Below are 22571 nucleotides of genomic sequence, written 5' to 3'. Positions count from 1 at the left end.
TATGTTTATCCTAAAATACATTTCTTAGTGCCATATGCCACACAGACAGCAAGAACATCAAGTTTAGGCAATGGACATGTGTTCAGCTATAAACATGGACATATTGACTGTTCATGTTGATGTAATCACAATGGGATAAAACTGATCTGAATTCATCATATTCAGTTTCTTAACTCTGCTACACGAATCCCTCTTCAAGGTCAGAAGATGTGAAAAGGAGTAAGTATATGGCTGCCTCTATGTTTCATAGACTGCAAAGTGGTTTTGCTCTTGTGCATTTACCAGATACCAGTAAATGAAATGATCAGCTTTGTAGTATTTGGGCAAACTGTAATCAATACAAATACGACTTTCACTCTAATAAAGAAAAAAATCTCTAGACACAAAGCTGCTTTAGCAAGGACACAGTATTTTACTATTCTTTTGTTTGTGAAGTCATCTCACATTTAGTCTTTTAATCTCTAAAACGGGCATCTGCCACATTCTGGAATAAAAAAACGCATCCATACTGCAAATCCCATTCCTAAGGTCAACAGGTGTGTAAAGTAAGGGATGGAATCTACCCTTCAAGTGAACTGTAAAGCATCAATGGATTACCACATACCCTGTCTTAACTGGATGTGTAAGAAACTGAACTGTGTTACTATGCAGCTGAAATCGGTGACCAGAATCCCTAGTCCTCTGTCCCTACCTTCATTTTGAGTAGACTGCCAAAGATATCTTTTATTAATGTTTTCACCTGTTCATTTTTTCATGTGTGATGCAGTGACCTAATACATTTGTAAACATTTTTAGCTCCTCTTGTCATGTTGAAATAGGGAAGCTCGAGAATTATCCTTGTGTTTTATTGTTTGCTCCTTCCCTGTGTCTCATATCAGTAACCTGGATTGCAGAATGCTTAAAAAAAAAAAAATCTGTTCTAAATCTGTTGCAGATAGCCAACGTAATAGTTGAAGATTTTTTATTATTTTTACTAAAGAATTATTTGGCCTGTACAATCTGATCCTGCATCTGTCAACCTGTGTTTTGCTGGAGCCTTAAAAGATTGGAATCCTAGGCCCAAACATTCCAAACTTTAGAGATAAAATGAATTTAATCTATCTTCATTATTTCAGGAGGTATCTTGCATTGGCAACTGTACCTCCTACCAAAAATGTTTCTGTAAATTTTCACGTACTTGACCAGAAGATTCACTTTTCTTCATAGTTTGCATTAGCTTAAGTTTACAGGAAAAAAATTAAAAATGCAATAAATGTTCAAAGTGCATTTATTAGATTATCTTCTCATGAGTTTAGCCAGTTTCACAAAGGCAAAATATGTCTCCTTATTTGGATCCTTGTAATTTTATATTACGCTTCTTCCACTATCTGTAAGATTTTCACAAACATTACCAAACTATTTTTTTCCTCTTCCGTCCCAATTTTCCTTTACATTTTTCTATATGCTGAGCTTCTATATACTGTCTGCTTTACAATTTCTGTCACTATAACACTCAAGCTTGCATTCGTCTGTCTGAATCCACTGTGCTTTTCTAGCTTTACATTTTATCTGCTTCTCATGCAGAACTGTACATTCACATTAATCTCCCTGTGTTACTCCAGTGACACGGCAAGTATACTCTGCAGTGCCAAGAGACCACATCTCTTGAGTGTCGAGGACCACCACATACCTTCCAGACCAACTGTGCCAACTTATACCTCTACTGCTGTTTGCCAGTTTAAAGGAAGACTAAAAGTCTATGAAACAGAGATCTGACAAATACAAACTTGACTCACCTGCAGAAAACACTGCATCTTACTAGCAAAAGCTTTAGAATCAAACCAAGACAATAGATATTGAGACTGCAGATGAAATAAATTGCATACATAGCTAAAAATGAAAAATGCCTTAAATTTTCATGATGATGTTCAATTGTTGAGATTTTTTTGTCATTTTATTCCTTCATGCGAATGTAGGTATTTCAGCATAGTTTATTTTACTGTATCTTACTTAGCTGTGAATAGTAATAGGCATATTATCACTTCCATCCTGGGAATTTCAAAGGAACGAATAGAGGCTAAGGAAAGGTTTCACCTGATGCCTGATCTGCTGCAACTGTAACATGCGCAGAAAAGGGTGATCTTGAGCTCTAGTATAATCATATGCTTCCATTTCTTCTCTTACAGAGGAGATTAAAAATTTGCAGCTGTAGGGTGATCTGTGGCTTTCAGGAAGACTAACCTGCCAAAATAATTTTCCATTAGATCAGAAGAATAATTTATTGAATTCTGTGGGCACACAGTTGATGCACGGGAAAAAGAGGGACCTGTGGTCAGGGAACTGAGTGTGACGGCCTGATTTAGTAATATCTTATGATTTGAAGTAATTTCAAGCCATGCTATACTGCTGTAACTCATGGTGTAAAGATAAATACCTGTAAAGATAAAAGCTATATAATACATTAAAATAATAAAGATTATATAAGACCCATACTCAAATATATGAATAGATTAAGAACTGTAATGTAATGTAATGTAATCATTGAAAGTTCCACATAAGAAATCATCCTTTTCCAGAGCCCATGTGATCAGGTTGATTACTGCATCTGTCAAATACAGGAGTTCAGATGCTATTAAGTGATAATACATAGAATCATAGAATCAGTAAGGTTGGAAGGGACCTCTGGAGATCATCTAGTGCAACCTCCCTGCTCAGCAGGGTCACCTAGAGCATGTTAGACAGGGTTGCATCCAGGCGGGCCTTGAATATCTCCAGAGAAGGAGACTCCACAACCTCTCTGGGCAACTTGTTCCAGTGCTCATGCCTTTAAGATTCCAATACAATACAGGTCTTTTTCTTTTATAAAGACTGTAAACTGAAATCTTTTGCATAAGCTCAAGACATACATGGTGATTTTGTTATCAGAAATACAGAGAAGTGACTCTTGCTATAATTAATGAAGAAGCTACTGATACAGAAATTTAGGATTAATGTATGGATGAGCAGTTACTTGATTGTTTCAGCTAAATATTTTCACATTAACACCACGTTTCCTTGCTGATTTTAAGTCATGACTATTTACTACAAATTATTTTTTTTTTAATGGTAATGTTCTATGTGAAGTCTGAAAGCAGCCTCAATGTTAGTGCAATATTGGTTTATGATTTACGAGTTTCAAGTAATTTACTAGAAATAATTCTTACTCAAATGGAGTGTTGCTTCTGGAAAGCATTATCTATCAATTTAATATGGTAATACAGAACATTTTTTCTCTGATGTAAAAAGATAAATAAATACAAATAGATCCTAGATAATGTTTAGGCTTAGTGATACCAAACAAAACAGAACTGTTTCTGTGAGAGATAATGAACTTGCTTGACAAATATTCCATTGTTTTACTAGTCAGAATAGCAAGAATGTATAGTAACCTAACACATGAATTCTGTTTTATTTACGGCTTTCTGTGGTGGTGATTTTAAAGATAAAGATTTTCTGTTAAGTGCAAAGTACAATATCAGTAGTATTTTTCTGTGGGGGAGGAAAAGCCTTCATTATGAATTCTTACCTGAAAGGCGGTTTTAAATTTGAATTAATATTGAAAGAATTCATAGTTTTTATGTTTTTAATTTCAGAGTAACTTCTGGTTGAACTATAATTAATTTTAAACTGGAAAGAAATAGGTAACAAATAAGTAAGGTCTAACATTAATCCATGTATATATTCCCCCCAAAATCATCTCAAGGAATGATCCTTAAAACCAGTAACTTTATACAGTAAGATTTTAAATTATCTAAAAAATTCTCAGGTTGTTACTTTCTCCAACCTAAAATACAATACATATTTCAGGTGTAGTTTTAATTTAATTTTCAAATTCTGCTCTCAACATCTGAGGCTACTAAATTGATTATATGATTAAGGTCTCAAAAAATGTCTGATATGTAAATTAAATAGAATTAAAAGCTCTGTCAAAAATTTGTCAAAAAAATAATCACGATCCTAAATCTTTGATATTCATCCCACATAGTATAGGAGGAAAATCCTGTATTCTGTACACATAAAACAGTAACATAGCAATGATAAAAGGATATCTTATTTTTTAATTTCGGTGACCATTCTTCCATATAGGACAGCTTGCACCATAACCTACATTAGTAGATGTAACATACTCGAAGCTTTATTTCATGACACAGAACACTAGTTAAAATATTTGTTTAAAATATTTATTGAATTGATAGTCAGTTCTCTTTTCTCTGTGCTGTCCTAGTGATGACACTTAAAAAAAAAATACTTCATAGGTGAATAATAATTGCACAAGCTACAAGGTACTCTTTCCTGGCTCTTTCAGTCTCATGCAACACATCAGTTTCACACTATTGGTATGTTCCCACACAACTACCACCTACTAAGCTACCCTTGAAAAGAAATCCAACTCCAATACAGTTTACTGTTTGTTAAAAAATCTTCAAATTTGAACTTTTTTCCATGGGAAAAAATACCAGATTACCATTTTTTTTGGCTAATTGCAAAGCTTTGGTCTGCCTGTCTTTAAAGAATATCATAATAGTGTCATTTCTAAATCCAGTCCGTCTTAAAGAGTTGTTCTTGTTTTTCTCTCATTCGGTTGTTGAAATTAGGTTAACACCACAGCATCCACCATTAGTTTCCAACTAAAAAAACCCTGCAATTTCTCCTTACTACCCTCAGAGTAACATTGTGCTTTTGTTAAGTCCTCAGTAGCTGTTGTTTTATTACAATTAGAATGCCACATTTGAGATCAAAAAAAAAAAAAAAAAAAAAAACCACAAACCAACACCTTTGTACTTTGAAGCACAAAACATGAAAAGTAAACTTTCCTGTCTCATTAAATACATGGGTGTTTGTCCAATTTATTTATTGTATAAGCTAACAGATTTAGGTGTTGGGAAACTCCTTTCAATAGGACAGTAGAAAGGGGAACAAACAGCCCCTGCTACAACTTATTACATGAAGTATGATATACACTGATAAAACGCAGACAGAAGCAACCCATTTTTCCACACTTACTAGCTATTCATTAATATATGCCTTTTAAAGTGTCCAACACAGCTGTTAAACACAATGGCCTGACAGATCATTCTCCTTTTTTTGCAACTCAAGACTAAAAAGGAATTTCATGTCATGTAGAAGAGTTCTGACTTTTTTTAATAGACTATTTTTGCTGGAGGCCATAAAAGACTTCTTTAGGAACCTGTAATCAAGCTAAGAAAAACAAATCATTTGCAAACAAGACCTTCCTCATTGCTTATACTTGGCAAAGATTTGCAACTTTTTATGGCGAAATCACTGGTTCAGTTTAAAATTTGAAGTATCAGATACAGCTTTCTAAACTAAAGGGAGTTCAGTATTATGTGACCTATGAAGTCTTCAGAATGTCCTGTTCTAGATTGTTTAGGAGCATCATCCGTTTTTAGTGGTTGGTTGCTTCTTTTATGAGAATTACAAGTACCTATAATCAGGAGGAACATGAAGAGACCTGAACAATTCCATGATACACTTCAGAATCATAAAAAGCATTCTTTTTTATTTTATAGATGCTGTTTTAGCTATCTATACTACCCAAATACCATTTTAATATTAGCAGTTTGCTCACCAAAATAGTCATGAAAACTATGATTCCACGTATTAATACTTGCTGTAACAAGTCACAAATCAACAGAAACACAGTTTTAAAAATTTTCAATTTTGAAATTTATTTAGAACTCGGGTTGTGTGGTAAGTTTCCAATTGTCTGTTAATAGCACGCCCATGTCACTATCAAGTAAATTGCACTAATTCCCTCTGCCCAGTTCCCCCTTAGATAGCTGCAGGTTAGTCTTCTTAACAGCCGGTGTTTTGCAAATAGTGCATTATAGGACACTACTGCATTTCCTGAGTGTTCAAAGCTACTGTATGATACATTAAACTGAAGGAAAAACATGAAATTATAATCCAAAAATAAAATAGCTATTTTACTGCTGAAATACGCAATCATAAAATGCAATGTATTTTGAACACATTTTCGGAATGTTCCCAACCCCCCCCCCCACAAAACCAGCCCACTTTTTTTTTTTTTTTTTCAAATTAAGCTCAACTTTTTACTTCCATTTCAAACTAAAGTTTTAGACTTCAAGTCACTAAGCTGAAGGCTGTTAAAAGATGGCTAAAGAACCCAAGAGTCTCTCAGTCTTAAATAAAGTTGGGACTAAAATATCCATGTTCATATTCCTTTATCTTTCAGGGTTTTTCCGGTGGCTTGAGTAAAAGCAGCATAACAGTGTATTTTTGTTTTGTGGGGTTTTTCATCTTTTTAGTGCTCTTGAAAATTAGTTACTAATAGCACTAATCAGAGTGCTTAAACATATGATTTTGCCTTTTCCCAACAGCCTTGCAATTTGCTTCAGCTTTAACGTGAAAAACCAATCTAGTCACAAACATCTCCACATTAAACACAACAAATTGTGCCAAAGTGTGTGCTGTGAATAAATGCCAACTAATCTACCAAATGTCAGCATGGCTATCAAGCACTCTTCAAGTCCAGCGTAAAAGTTCATTTGTCAGAACTCAACTCATCTGGGGCAGACTGCATAGGCTACGTAAGTTACCAGTTTTTGCCTAGACAACCTTTTCATAGGTTTTTGTATTTATGCTGGCAAACAGATTTAGACAAAATTTTTAACTATCCTCTACATTCACCATTATTTAGTTAACAAATCAATGAAGAAGTCCCACCACCTGTTAGTGGCATTTTCATAAGAGAACGCAATCAATTCTTAATATAACAGACCTGAAGTAGTGACAGCTGATGGAAGTGCTAACTACATTGTCCTTGCATCATTTTTCATGATACATTAAGATTTATCATTCTCATTTACAGATGATTTTGGCAGAAGAGTTCTTCAGGCTGTTGCTGAAAAAAAAGCAGTTTGTATCAGTTCAACTTTTTTTTTTTTTTGTTTTGTTTTCTTTTATGGAAATCTGTTTTGAACAAGGAATTGATAGTATGGGCAATTACCAGCAAGAATTACCAAGAGATAATGTATTCCACTCAAGTACTATGTCAGTGGCTTGCCAATCCTTTCTGCCTAAAATATTCGTAAAAACACTGGAAATAGCTAAGAATTTTATTAAAAAAAGCTCCTTAAACATCTGCTTAATGCCCCCTTCCTTCAAATACAAAAGGGCTCTGCATTTCAGAGGCTACACAAGAGGTAAAGGATGGGATAATAGCTACCTTTGAATGGCTATGTTAGAAAATTTAAATGACTACTACTACTCTAAAGGTTAAATACAGAGTTTACATAACCAATCACAGCAATGGAAAAAAAACATAGCCAACGTATAAAATCCATATCAGGTCAAGTGACAGTACATTAATAACCTTATATGTTATACAGAAGATAATATACACAAAGATTGTAACACTTAGATTTTCCCTTAAAAGCCACTGTCAGTAGGGTCACAGACTTAATATACAGGCAAGTGACTTGAGTATTTTTAATTGATAAAGGGAAAAAATTTAGGTTACAAAAGAAAAATTTATCAAGTACACTTTTTCACATGTCTATACCATGATTTTAAATAAAAGCCTTAAACATTCTCCTACATACTCCACTTTAAACCTAAATGGAATATTGCTGTCAGTATATAAACTCTAGAGAGGGCAGTTCTAATCTAGTTAGTTTAACTATGCTAAAGGACAGCTATCTTATAAAGGAGATTAAGTTCAGATGTTTAAAAACTGCAACAATAAAAGAAATTTAGAAAACTTAAACAGCTATTTGTATTTAGCTAGTTACCTTTTAGAGAGCATTAGCCTAAACTCCTGTATTTTATACAGTCACTATATTAAAAAAAAAGTTCTACCACACCTAAAGGATAAGGCATAGCCATCTACTAATTGGCATATTTGTTTATTTGTCTCAGTTTGTGAAAAGGTCCTTATTTGTGTAAGCAGCAAAACAAATTTCAACTGAATGATTGCTATATGCAAAAGAACTGAAGGCAATTGCCTCTGCAGTGAACTTTACAGTTCTCAACAGCACACACGCAACATGCTATCTGAAAAAAAAAGTAACTAACTGAACTACAGGTATTAAATACTGAAAAAAGTTTACATTTTTATTATAATTTATTTTATTTAACAATCTAAGAAGTTTGCGGCCATCAGAAGTTCCAGTGCAATTTCAGGTGCAATTGGGAATTCAGGAATCTCCGTAGAGCTGTTAGTATAGCGGACCTTGTAGGTGAAATACATGCATACTTTGGATAGGACATGGGATGGGATCTCTCTAAAATTCACCTCATTTGTTTCATTTTCTGCAAACTGTCCTGTAGGGAAGGAAAAAAAAAAAAGTCAGCACTTCAATTCACTGCAACATGAAACACTACCCACATTGTCTAATACAATGCACTTAAATAGACTTGCCTAAGTCCTATGCAGGTGGGTATTAGATTTTTCAATATAAAAGAGCATGTACCACAATCACAATCCTCAAGCATATTAAGATCCATTTGCATTATAAAGTGTTGTTCATTTTGGCTGCAGCCTATTAACAATATTCTGAACAATACACCAGAAATTAAACCTTAATTTTGATCCATTTGGCTTTGAAAGGTACTTTTTTACTGTAACATTCACAGTTCTTAAGTCCACAGTAACAATGTGTACCAAAAAGGTATCAATCCAAATTTTTAGCCTGCTTTCCATGGGAAATAAAACTTATATATGCTCCACCTTTATGTATGCACTCTTCGCTTCTGTGATCCTACTAATCTTGAATTTCTAGATCAGTTTCAGGCAGATTTGACAGAAGGTAGAAACCTCAGAGCTTAGGTAAGCTCTATGAAAACAGGCAGGCAGGAGGAAAGGGGAAACTAATTATAACATTACTAGAGGAAAGGTTCAGGATGAGTTTATCCAGGGATTTCATCCAGTATTATCCTCCAGGACAATGAAGAATTGAGAAATGAATTCTTGAATTCTTCAAAATCCTCTGGGATATTGAGGAATTGATCCAAAACCACAAATCTCAAACCAAAAGTATATTTGAAACTAGCCCTCTGTGGTCCCTCTAAGCATGAAATTAAATGCAAAATTATCCTGTAATTAGTCCCATAGCCTTCCTACTGTTATCTTTTCTTTTTTATTCCTCGTCTCTGTAGATTGTAAACTCATTACACTGAAAGACAAATATAAAAACTAATGCTAACTCAGTATTTATGAGAGAGCTAGCAGTGTGCAGTTTCTGCTATCCTTGCAGGAATCCCCTTCATATCAACTACAAAGCAGATTTTTTACACACAGAAAGCTGAACACGTATACTGAAGCCAGCCCAGCTTGAATTCTAGTTCAGGAACAGTAGGAAGCAATGTAGATATTAGCATACTGGTAACATTTACTGAAACAGAGAACACTAACATATCAATTAAATATTGATCTATTAAGCTAGACAGCAAGAGTACCCTTCCTTGTAAACCTATTTACTTACTAGTTTTTGTTTTGTTTTAAATACAAAACATGCTTAAATGCTGACTCCTCTACTGAGTCTAGTCCTCTGAGTAGAGTGCTTAGACTTTTATTTCTTCATATTGTCAGGAACTGTGGAACAAATTCAGAGCAGTCTTGTAACTACTCTCCCTCTTACATGTCTAGATGGTGATATGAATTAGATCAGATGCAATAGGTCTGCTACATATTTTCAAGTGCAACCATTACAATGACATTGAGTGGAACATTAAGCTGAGAATTCTAAGTGTTCTGCCTAACAATTACTGAAATTTTTCAAAGCATATTAAGAAAATAGCTATTCCAGCAACCTTGCCTCCCCAGAATCTGAAAGAGAATATAAGAATAACTGTATAGGGTCAGAACAGAGATCCACATACTCTACTGCCCACCACTCAAGTGGCCAAAGGTAAACATAAAAGATGAGAATACAGTTTTCCATCCTTTCAGACTTCCACAATAAGTAGTTAAGGCACTTCTTAAGCTAGAGGTGGTTTCAAATATTAAGTAATACTCAATGAGTTTTCCTTCTGTGAATTTATCTATTTCCCCCTCAATCTCGAGCAAGCTTTTAGTATTCATAAGATCCAATGGAAAAGAGTTCCTGAGTTTAATCAAAAGGAATTCCTGAGCTTAATCACAAAAGTTAACCATGAAGGGCTACCAGCTCTTGTTTGTTTGAACTTGACAGTGGCAAGCTTCATTTACAGCTTTTAAATTCTCATAATAGAGGAAATGAGTAGTAACACTAAAATTGTTAACAGTCTAGAAGCAGACAGAGTCCAGTTATATGGCTGGTAGCGCACCTCCACACAGGTGGATTGTTCCAACAGAAACAGTAACTAGTTGGGACTGGGAAAACTTACTACTTCAACTTTTACCTACTACATGATATAAATTCAAATTGCTCAATTAAGAAAAAGAACATCATGAAGGTATTGAATTTTTTGTACCTACCTGGTCCACTCAACATAGCTTTTATTGTTCCTGATGTTAATGCATGCTCTCTTTTTACAATGAACTCATGGCCATCAGAGGATATTAACTTCACATACATAGCATCTGGGCCCTCACACCCACCATATGTTTTCTCTTCTCCATCTATAATGGAAAACATATTAATAGTTTCAGAACAATGAACATCACTAAGAATACAAGCTGCAGTCTTGCGCACAACTACATTTGCAGACAGAAGATTTCAATACTACCAAAAAAAGACAAAAGTATTTTGCACATTTTGAAAGAGATCTCTGAAGAGTGCAGCACCTGTTTCCAAATAGGATTTTTTTTTAAAAAAAACTTTGTTGATTAAATTCCCTCCCTCCTCCCTCTTGTCTCCATCACCAAATGACTTCATGACATGACTTCAAAAATCTATACAGGGCTCAAATTTTCCTTTAGATAAATTCTCAAGTGTAAAGTATTTTTAAGAACATGCTACTTCTTCCTTCCACACTCATCTATGAAACTATTGCCATGTTTATTATGCTAATACTTAAACAGTTTACTAAAAGCTATCTAAATACCTAATGTTTAAAAAACATAGATTGCCAGCCAAAAAGACCTTTATGAAGCACAGATGAGAACAAAAGCAGCCAGAGCAGGGATTCCTGCACTGAAGCAGCATGAAATGGGATTAATTCTTCTCCTACTGTCCAGTCAGACTCAAAAATCACATAGGGTTAATGCGTCTGTGCCACCCATATTATGTCCTTTGGTGGAAAACAAGGAAAGTGAAAAATACTACAGTCAAGGAAACTTGGACATTCCTCTCACAGCAATTTTGATTGTGTTTTTTTCTATTTTGCTTCTCCTTTTTGTCTCACTATACACCTGCTCTCCACTCTGCTTTTCTATAGACCCTCCCACCCCCGCCTTTTATTTATTTTCTTCTACCATCTCACTACTCACTTTCTGCATTCTAACACTTTCCCCATCTTGCACCTGTCTTAGCTCTTTGGGCAGCAAGTTCACTGGGGTAGGAATTGCTGAATACTGTCTCCATAGAGCTAAGCACTATAGTGCTAAGCAGACCTATCTATAAGTGGTCTTTAAACATAGCAGTAAGGAGATCATATCTACAGTTGGCCACATGTAAGTAAAAAAAGACCACAGTAATTTTAAATCTTTTTTTAGAAGCATACATCTCCCACTATACACTCCCGTAAACAGACAATTTCTATCAAATTCAAGCTGTATTTTCTACAGGAGTACAGAACTGAGAGAGTAAATACTGCTGGAATTCCTTTAAGAATGCTTGAGTTCTATATTGGATATAGACTATTTTCAGAGAAGTAATAATCTTAACAGAAATGTAAAAATGAAAATACCAAAAGCTCTTGCAGCTTGGAAAAAATGCAACAGAAGAGGCCTGCATACAAACATGAAATATTAGCAATATATTCCTTTTCAGAAGGATACAGAAGTAGTAAAGATAGAACTGATATAGATTGCAAACTTGAATTTTGATTGTTAGTGTTGTTCCTCCATCTGACAAAACACAGAATAGAAGTACTAAGTGTTCTGGATTTTAGCTAGTGCTACAGTAAATAAAACATTCCCCCAGTAAATTATGTTGCTCTGTGAATTTGAAATTAAAATGGAATTACCCTATATTTATTGCTAATCTTAATAAAGTATTGCCAGTTCCAAAGATGCTAAAATATATTTAGAAAAAATATAAATAAAACCAGAATCTGTCCAATCTTGTTTGAAATTCACTCCATTAACTAGTTATTTGTATATAGAGACAAATACAGTTTTAGATGCTTAAAATCAATGCACACACACACACTGTAATTCAGAAGGAGTTCATACTTTTAACTATCTTTTAGCCAGAATTAAACAGGTTGACCACAGTAGGCAATTAAAAAATATTTAAGAGCATATAATGTAATTTGGTAGTCCACTGTCTAAGAAGCTCAGTGTTACGTAACCTAAATACAACCTATTTTAGCATGTACCTTTTTAATGTTATGCACTTTAAGTAAAATTAAATTTATTATAAAAATAGATGCATTTTGAATAAGTCTTTCAACAAACCAACATTCACTTGAGAAATTCCTCCTAAAAACTATTTAAAGGTTTCTATGGTTTATGAAATATTTTTTCCACATGATCAGTATTTGCTCTTCTAATATTGGTACTAAGTGTATTGTGGAATGTAATATTTGAACACTGCAGTAATTCTATAGTAATTTTGAAGCTACAAAGTAAAATAGTGACATGATCAACATTTAGAGCCTTACCTCTACCAATATAAGAGACCACAAGGTGTTCCACATTATAGTAAAAATTCTAAGAAAATCAACTTACCCATTATCTTATAAAATTTTTTTATTTCTTTGCAACAGCAGCTTTTGCAATAGGAGCGTCTGAAAAAAACACAAGTGGCAGAGCTTTCAGTCAGTAGTATGATGATTCATTAAGCTAGCTTCAGTTTTTAACCTTTACATTATCAAAAAAACTATTTAGGAAAAATATGATGATACACAACATGCAGTGTTGATGAATACTTAAACATCAGGTTTTGAAATTTATTTTCACTGTCCAGAGATCCTTACCAGCTTGCCATACTCTGATATTTCTAAACTCTATTTTTTAGCTTTCTTAGTAAAGAAATTGTTTCTTTAAGCTCTTTAAGGCTCTTGACTATAAAGCCAGAGTTATTCCGAGAGCCTTAAGATATTTATTACTACGGACATGCTAATGGGCTGGGGTAGGGATGATGCAGGATGACAAGTTTTGCCACAGTAAAACACATACAGCAAAAAGCACTTAAGAGACTATGCAGCTTGTTTAGAGAGGAAAAGAAGTCAGTCAAGTTTACGATGATGTGAATCGAGGAGTGGTCGATGCATCAGATGGTTCTGCTGCCTTTTCAGACGGACCATGACAGGCTGGAGAAATGGGCAAACAGGAGTCTCACAAAGCTCAAAGAGAAACACACAGTCCTGCACCTGGGGAAGGACTAACCCCACGCACCAGCAGAGGCTGGGAGGCAACTAGCTGGAAAGTATCTTTTTCCTAAAAAGACCCAAGGGTGCTGGTGGACAAGTTGAACATGAGCCACCAGTGTGTCCTTGTAGGGAAGGAGGCCAGTAGTATCCTGGGCCACATTAGGAAGAGCACTGCCAGCAGGATGAGGGAGGTGATCCTGCCTCTCAGCATTGCTGAGGCACGTGGAGTGCTGTGCTCCGTTCTGCACTCCCCAGCACAAGGAAAGACAGAGGAACACAAAGACAGTTAAGGGACTTATCTTTCATAAGAGGAGAGGCTGAGAGAACTCGGATTATTTAGCCAGAAGAAAAGGCAGCTCAGGGAGATCTTATCAACGTGTGTAAGTAACTGATGAGAGGGAGTAAAGATGACTGAGCCAGATTCTTTTCATTGGTATCCAGTGAAAGGACAAGATGCAATGGGCATGTATTGAAATACAAGACACTCCATTTAAAGAAAAAACACTTCTCCTATGAAAGTGACTGAACACTAAGGTTGATCAGAGAGGTTCTTTGGTGGTATCTAAAATCCAGCTGCACAAGATCTGAAGCTGATCCTGCTTTGGACAGGGGGTGGGGGTTGGACTACATCTCCAAGGGTCCCTCCCAGCCTCTTCTTTCTGTGATTCTACAGATTTACCATCCAGTTTGTATTAACTCCCCAGAGCAGACTTAGTCAGTATTGTTGCCCTTTGTAGCACTGACTTTCAAAGTACATCATTTAATATAAGAGACCAGGCATGCTAAAGGATGAACATGCAGATCTGATATGTTCATTACACATATGCACGAGTCTCCCTCTCAGTGAATATACACTCAAGGATTAGAAACACGTATCATAGAAACAAGGATAGCAAGTAGCAAATCTTTAAGAACCCACCATATGATAGAGTTAAGAGCCTTAATAACTGTAGACAAGCACTTGAGAGAGGTAGCAGTGCTGAACTCAATGGACTGTCAGTAAAAAATACTGCTTGCTGACAGATGATAGACAGCACTGTGCTTTCAGTGAAGCACACTTGCCAGCTCCCACCATCTGGCCTTTCAACTTGTCCTTTTCAAAAGATTGACAATTCCATGACATAGGCAAATAATTGTCACCTAAATAATCTACTTTACACATTCAACATAAATACTTACGGGGTAAATTAAGAGTTGCCACAGCTTATAAATTCACCAACAGTTTGCTACATACATACTTCCCCATGTAAATATATCCTAAGTATAGCAATGAAATGAAAGCACTTATCTGCAAAACATATCTGGTATGTTCAAATACAATATATATTTATTCACACTGAAACTGGCCTTCTGTTATGAAAAAGAAAACTTTGGAATAGAATTCTTTTTCATCTTAAGAGCAACTTTCCAATCATTGACCCAGTACAGATCAATGAAGTACTGTTGCGTGCTAACAGATTCAGGAAAACATCACCAGTGACTCTGGTTGGCTTCCTAGCTGACAACCAGGGCTGAGGGCAGCAAAGAAACTGGTAAGAATTCTGACAATTCACACCATTGCTTAGAAAAGTAATGAGCAACAGCAGAGGCATGAACCAGAATTACTCACTACAGAGAAGAACCGTGGTATGTGAATGCAAGAGGAAAAAAAACAGAACAAAGACCAATGTTTTTCCCCACCTCCCACATTTGTGGTAAAAGCCCAAAACGCAAGCAAGTTGTAGAGGGAGCTGAAAGACAAAGTTTTTCTTCCACCATTTGGAGGATAAGTTTTACAGATATCACTGAGAAAAATCAAATTCATCTCTTCAGAAGACATAGCTCTTTGCTCTTGTTGGTAGCTTTACTTTTCAACAGCAGTTTGGAGAAGGGTATGTTGACTTATTCCATCTTCTTTTTCAGGTTGATTTCATGTAAGCAAATATGAAATAGTTTGAATGCTTTTTTTTCCTCCCAAGCTTTCACAAGAACACACCTTACTCTGCATACTTAACCAAACTACATATGCATGACAAGAGATAAAACAGTCCTTAACTTTCTGAGGAGAAGAGAGTATCCTCTACCTACACTGGTTTTGTCTTTAAAGTTGTCTTCATCTTATAAAAGTCTTTTTATGAAAAAAATACTTTCCCACTTACATAGGGCAACTCTCCACCAGTACTTTTGCAGGTAAAAAGTTTCTTAACACAAAGCACATTCAAGAATGCTCTTTCAGAGTTAATTTGTGAAAACTGCCATAGAGATGCCCTAATACCAGATGTTAAATGCCATTGCCATTTTCATTAATTCCACAAACACCTCCAGGGGAATCACATTCAGTTGCTGCACATTTAGGTGCAGGAACAGTAGAAAACTGATGTGATCTTTTCTCCTGCTTCAACAGGTTTTGTAAATGGAAATCAAGCATCCTATGGGCAAATACTTGTTGCTCAGAAACTGAAGGACACCTTTATTACTACTTCTTCACAGAAGAGGATCGCTTGTGCTACCCCTTTCTATAGCCATAAGCCTCTTCCCTACACTCCAAAAGGGTAGTGAAACAGCTTATTTTTATAAATAGAAGAAAAGAACAGAAGAATTGATACCATTTTGTGACAGTTAACAGCAGCAAGATAAAATATGCCTCACTTTTCCATATAGATAGTACCACTGAACAGAGAAAGGAACAAAAACAGGCTAGCTAGTGGGAATGAGAATATATTAACACCTTCCAAGGTGAAGGTATAACTTGAAGGGATAATATGTTAAAGTTGGGGAACTGAAATAATTCCCGAACCAAAAGTTTAGAGTTGTCAAAAAATTGCAAATCCAATGAGCATTTTAATTAAATTGAAATGAATGTGCTATCATATGATTAGAGAGAAAAAAAAATGCAGCAGTTACACCTAAGGAAAAAAGAAACATGCTCGGGTTCAGTGGTCTAAATTCAAGCGTATGAAATATAAACAAAAATGGGATAAAAATGCCATAAAGGTTAGCAGAGTTACAATATGCTACACTAAACCAATACCTTAAAAAAAAAATATCAGTCATTTCCTTGATAATGGGCAAGGAAGTAAACTAGATGTAATCTGGATTCAGTAAACCATGTGAGGTTAAATTGAAGAAGAGAATCTTAAAAAAGAAACTTTCTAAAAGAATGCCATATAACACTGCAAAAATGAAACAATGGGGCTAGAAAACAGTAATTAGTGAAGTTATTCCAAAAATTAAACTTTTTTTTTTTAAAAAAAAAAAAACCAACAATGCTGCCAGGAAAAGAAGGCACGTTTAGATGGGACAAATGTGGAAAGCAACAAAAGCAGAACAGAGTATCATATAAATAACTGAAAAATATTGAAAAACGACATACTCGAAGCTAGATGAAATGAAATAATATGAAATGTCAGAGCTATGCATGTAGGGATTAATGAGTTTCTTTTATGTCATCAGGGCTTGGAAGTTTTAGCCATCCTATGGTCAACTATAAACTGATGCAGTTTGGGGGTGGGTGGGAAGCAAAGCAAATTAAGGACTTAGGGAAACATTAATGCTGTTTTACTACCTTTGGGTGACAATTCGTCTGGAATACCACCCACAATACTAGTTACCTGTCTTCAAGGATAAGAAGTTCAAATTCAAAAAACTACAGAAAGGAGCTACTGACATGACCAAAGAGCCTGTTGTATAAAAGAACCCTGCTTATTCAGCTTAGAAAAACAAAGCTGGACTGAATGTTAGCATAACAATTCATTATAAGGATAAATATCAAGGAAGAAGTATACCTCATTATTCCTCAGTTTAAGTCCAACAAGCAAACATACTAGAAAATAATAAATATTGCTATTCCAAAATCCAAGTTTTGTCTAGAAAGTAAAACAAAACTTTAACACTCCAATGCTAAAAACAAAAAATGCAGAAAATCTACCTACTTTTAAGAAAAAGCTTTATAGGGCTCTCTTGTGGTTTTATATTGAGAAGGAAAGGAAGAGAATAGGAAAGCTGGGCAAACTGAGAAACATAGAAAAGCAATAATAACCTGTTAGAATCTCTTTGTTCTTCTTCTGAATCAAGAAGTGTTGAATTGAAAAGATTAGCACATACTGCATTAGAAACCGTTATTTTGTGAAAAGCATCATCTTCCTAGCAGTTATACTCAAGTTGATTGAGACTGCACTAACATGATCCCACATAAGCCACAGCCTACTCTCTTCAGTCAACTATATTATTGGCTTATGAGTTTATAAAAAGGTAAGTAGAAAAATGACCCTGAAAAGCTGGTACAAAAACAAACATGCAGCTGCACATTTGATGTTTTTTTTCGTAGAAATCTGATTTGTTACTCAACATCTTAAGAGAAAAAAAAGCCACAGAGAAAATAAATTAGAACAGGAACAACAACAGATGAAGGATGAAGAGATACCTACCACACATAAGTTACAGGTATAAAAGGAGTGAGAAGGAATTCTTTCTGCACAAAAACACCACCCTACACACAACTTTTAAAAAGACTGACAATTAGATCCTCGTAAGTATCAAATAAGAGGTTAGAAACAGAAACTCAAGTCAAAGAGTGTGTCCTCTTACCAGAATTTTTTCTTGGGGCGTATTTTCTAATATTGCAAAACATCTCATTATAATTTCCTTCTGTATCATGAAAATGTGCAGAGGAAAATCTTTGTTAAAGCAATATGAAGAAAACACCTGGTGAGATTTATGACGGTACCCACCTATATTTTAAGTACTTTACTACATTTTATAGATGTTTGCCTGACTTCACTAAAATCACACTAATGCAAGAGACCAATTTAAGTTTTCTGAACACTAGAACCAGACCCATGCAAAGAAACACTAACTTTTTATTCAAAATATATTCTTTATTCCATTTCTCCTTCGAGAAGCTTATGTGGCATTATGAATTAGACAGCTCTGCTCCCTGCCTTCACTCTCAAAATGCACATACTAAGTATTCTTGTTTTCCTGTAATGCCTCCTTAATAAAAAAGAGAGAATTAAACATTAGCTAAAACTGCACTCATTAAGAAAGAGACTGCAAAAAAAAGGGGGATATACCACTTTCCATCAAAAAAATGGAAAGAGGGTAAGTACAATAAAATTTAAAACAGTATTTGGCACAGAAGAGAAATCTGTCTCCAAACTGTCTAAAACTTTTAGACAGTTCCCAAACTGTCTAAAAAGGAAGCTGCTGCTGCAGAAGACAAAAGTTAGAAATTAGAGAACCGAAATTTTTCAGACGTTGCTAGAGTATTTACATCCACAAAGTAAAATATAGCTACGTGTCATAAAAATTGATTAACCTACACAAGTCAAGCATTCTTCTTGTCAGCATACTCAAATGTTTTGTCTTCCTCCTCACAACCTTAGGAATAAATACTACAGTTCAGCGAGTGTACTGTGACTCCTTTCCGGCTTCTCTTGAAGCATCAATTGCAAGAGACAATGAAGCATGTCCATGACATTCCTACCTTACTCCCCACATTCAGTGCTTGTCTCCCAAGCCTACCCAAATTTTTAGCATGTCATTCCCTTGCAAAACTTGTATGTCTATAGTCTGGAATATATGTCACTTCAGAGACATGTGATAATTTAACCAAGCACATGCAACCGTTGTACAGATTCCAAAACTCCACTGCTTTATTTTAATTAAGTGCAAGCAGGTTAAATCTACACATTTGCAAGCAGATTCTCTGATCTCACAGAAAACTTAAGAGTTTTAGATTCTAGTCTAGGGCAACTCAAATGATTACCAATTCATTAACTTTGTAATACACCCATGGCTTTTGTACACTTCAGCTTGTGACATTTCTTTTGTCTTCTGCACTCATTTTTTTGGAAAAATGTGGGGCAAATAACTCAAATGCCTTCACAATTCCTCAGATAGTTTAAAAGTCAAATGTGAATTTTTCTGGATGCCGTTTGTATGTTAGTAAATGTTTATCAATGAGCAAAGGCTATTATGTGTTAAAACATTAGTCTCCTGTTTAGTCCCAGGTGGCTATGTCCTAGTCCTAGATGCTGTACACTGATTTGTTCAAAAATACAGCACTTCAATTTAGCGTTCTTTGCCCAGGACACACTAGAAAACACTGAAAATAAAGACTCTAGTATATTTTGTAAAATCATGAGGAAACTGCTAGAGCATGATTTCCAAATCAGTTGACCTGACATTCCATAAACATAAATGCTGAAGTTCAAACATTCAGGGCAAACTGAACTGTGAGGAGGTATACTATAGAGAAAGGTATGTATAAGATAAGAGGAAGGTATATTAAAGGTGAATGCTAGCTAAGACAAGCATGAGATGAGTTAGGATACTGTGCGTGGACTATCAAAGATTTCACTTCACTCAAGATTTTCTTTTTTCTAAGGAAGTTTTCAGTAACTCCTTTATTATTTTTCTTCCTAGCATATAACAAAAGCCAGGAATATAGCCTTTACTAAGCCTTGTATACTTCTTGCCACAGCAGAAAGAAAATGCTACTTATTCTACTGTATTTCCCCTCTCTCATTCTAAGTATTTATCAAAACCTACTGTTTTATAAATTATCCCATAATCAAGATAGTTAAATGGTGAACTTTAAAAAAACTTTATGGATGTAAAAAATTTTGTCAGAAACCCAATACCCGAACTCCTTTATTTTGACCTGACATTTTTTTTCCATAAAAGTATGTTTGTTAAGACTTTCTTGTGGTACACACAGAGAACTATAAAAACACAGTAAAACATCTGAAGCTACGTAAGCTCCCAGAAGGTGTTAAACTGTCCTCATACAAAGCATAAATGACATGAGCATGAATACAGAAGTACATCCTGGAAAGAAATCTGAAGGTGGGAACAAGAGGAAGGAAGAAGGTACTTGAGAATCAGCTGGATCTCCTTGCTGTCTTGTAAGACAGTAACCAACACTAAATCTTCATATGAAGTCTGCATGATGTTTCAAGAAACTAGCTACATCTTTTCATCACCTATTCCAGTACAAAGAAGCTCAAGTAACTTTTAGCTGATATATCAAGAAAAAAAGTGCTGAAAGCTTCTAAAAACATATCTGTCCTGAAGCCCCCATAGATGTTAACGCTAACGGCCATAAACACTAAAGGATTTGTTAGGGAAATTTTTATTTGCACATTATATCTTAAGATCAGCCTTCTAATAGTTTAAGCTATGTCATACATGTGCAAAAATAGTAGCTGCTGTATTACAAAGAATTAACACTTTCCCACTTTTAAATAACACCCTGGTTATTAAACAGTATTTCTCTACCAACATTACTGTTTTTTTCTTAGTATACTAACAGGGAAAAAATTGATTACAGGAAGAAATATTCAGAAATGTAGGTACAAAGCGGTGTTTAAGCAAACAGGTGAGAGACCTTTAAGATATGTGTATTTTTCTGTTTTCCTTCCAAAATGAATGTCTCCAAGTGATCCACTGCAAACTCAAGTAAACAAAAGTCCTACAACTTTCTAAGTTTCTCTACAGTACAAGGCTTATTTCAAATTTTGTAGTATTAAACACCTTTAGTACAGTTCAAAGTAAGAGAAATACCTGTAGATAATACTACACACTTACACAAAATAAAACTGGGCCTCGGAGGAAACTGCTAGCATCACATGTATCCTTTTCATACATATATCTCAAGACATCAATCATTTACCAATGCCTATGTTCATTTATATTTATATTAAATCTGTGAGGAACAGATTTTCCTGAAAAACTTGTTGTGTTTTTTTTTCCTAACTGCACATAAAACAGTGAGTGTACCACCCTTTTCCATCAACCTTGCTTTGTTTATATTGTTCGACTATTACAGCTAAAGCACTTTAACTAGCACTTCTCACCTTGGTATAACAACCCCAGGGGGTGCATCCTAAATTCTTTCGGCCTTAGTTTTTCCCCTCTCTCTAGGGCCAGGCGTGGAAAGAGGGTGGACGTCATTTGAGGCAGAAAAAGTTTAAGAGCGATATTTAATTAAAACACCGTTCTGGAAAGCCCCTTTCCCGACGGCGCGTGGATTTCCAGGCAACTGATTTACTCACGCACCAGAGGAGGGAAACGCGCCTCTCCCCCTCCCTCCGCTCCCCGGCCCTAGGCGAGAACCCCAGCCTAGCCCCACACGCGGGGCCCCGCTCGCCCAACGGCCCCGCGGCCCCTCCGCGCCTCTCCGCTCCGCGGCCTGACCCCGACCCGGCGCCCGCCTCCCGCAGCGGGGCCGACACAGCGCGGCGGGGCGGGCGAGGCCCGCTCCTCTCCCAGGGGCGGCCCCAGGAGCTCCCCCTCCTCACTTCCCGCCTCGGACGGCGGCGGCGCCCTGCGCGGCCCGGACTCCCTGCGCGGCGCGGACGCCCCCCCCCGCTCCGCGGCCGCTCACCCGTCGGCGCCCCTACCTCTGCCCTGCTCGCACGGCCCCTCTCTGTGTCGGGCCAGCTGCCTCGCGAACACTTCCGCCAGGTCACGACACACTTCCGGCCGCGACGCGCAGCCCCGCGGCCTGCCCTTGAGAGGTGCGCGGCGCCTGGCTCCCGCCATGCCGTGCGGCGGGAGCGAGGCATGCTGGGGCGGGTAGTTCCGGCCGGCCGGGGGTACAGGTGCGAGTCGACCATGTTAGAGGCGGCGCCGGCGGCGGCTCGGCCCGGCCCGGCCCGGCCGAGGTCCCGCGAGGGGAGCAGGCCTGCGGCGTCGGGGCAGCGCAGCAGCAGCGCCGCGTTTTAGCAAGCGGTTCCCCGTGCGGGGCTTCCTGCCTCGGAGGTCGCAGCAGCCAAAGCTTTCGTGAGGCTCCCCCGCAGCAGTAAAGCTAAAACTCGCGGTTTTGGGTGGAGAGTTGAGCCCCCCAGCCGCCCCCGGGCATCCGAGGCAGCCCCGCTGCGAGGTCCACCCCAAGCTGCTGGACTCGGACCCAAATTCTGCGGGTCAGCTGCGGGCCTCGGGGCGGGGGGGGGGGAGGGAGGAAGCGGTGACAAGAAAGCAATAACGGGGGCAAGCCCATTGGTAAAATTTCTGCAAATAAAAATCGAATGCTTCGTTTCTGTTCTACTAAAGGGAAATCGTCTAGACTGGCAGGGATTTCTGCCAGTAGTTTCACAGTATGCTGTAATTTTCAGCTGCATCTAAAA

The 22571-nt window shown here is 36.9% G+C and overlaps 1 protein-coding gene across 2 annotated transcripts; it reads right to left on the bottom strand.

Moving 5' to 3' along the window:
* Positions 1-5682: 5682 nt before the first annotated feature.
* On the bottom strand, positions 5683-21943 carry ELOC (elongin C). Of its 2 annotated transcripts, XM_062570271.1 has the most exons (5): positions 21846-21919; positions 21300-21362; positions 12818-12876; positions 10460-10603; positions 5683-8325 (listed from the first exon to the last, which is right to left on the bottom strand). In XM_062570271.1, the coding sequence occupies exons 3-5, from the start codon at positions 12819-12821 to the stop codon at positions 8135-8137; spliced, it is 339 nt and encodes a 112-aa protein (XP_062426255.1). In that variant the 5' UTR covers positions 12822-12876; positions 21300-21362; positions 21846-21919; the 3' UTR covers positions 5683-8134. The 2 variants fall into 2 exon arrangements, with proteins under 2 accessions (XP_062426255.1, XP_062426254.1); XM_062570270.1 differs by lacking the exon at positions 21300-21362 and having other exon boundaries at positions 21846-21943.
* Between the last annotated feature and the right edge of the window lie 628 nt (positions 21944-22571).

This window comes from Rhea pennata, chromosome 2, assembly GCF_028389875.1.
Source record: "Rhea pennata isolate bPtePen1 chromosome 2, bPtePen1.pri, whole genome shotgun sequence".
NCBI classification, from domain to species: Eukaryota; Metazoa; Chordata; class Aves; order Rheiformes; family Rheidae; genus Rhea; species Rhea pennata.
This window is presented reverse-complemented; position numbering and strand designations above follow the sequence as displayed.

Coding starts and splice junctions, on each gene's coding strand:
- ELOC (XM_062570270.1), bottom strand. Junction 8,326..10,459: donor AGCTATGTTGAGTGGACCAG/GTAGGTACAAAA, acceptor CCTTCCCTACAG/GACAGTTTGCAGAAAATGAA.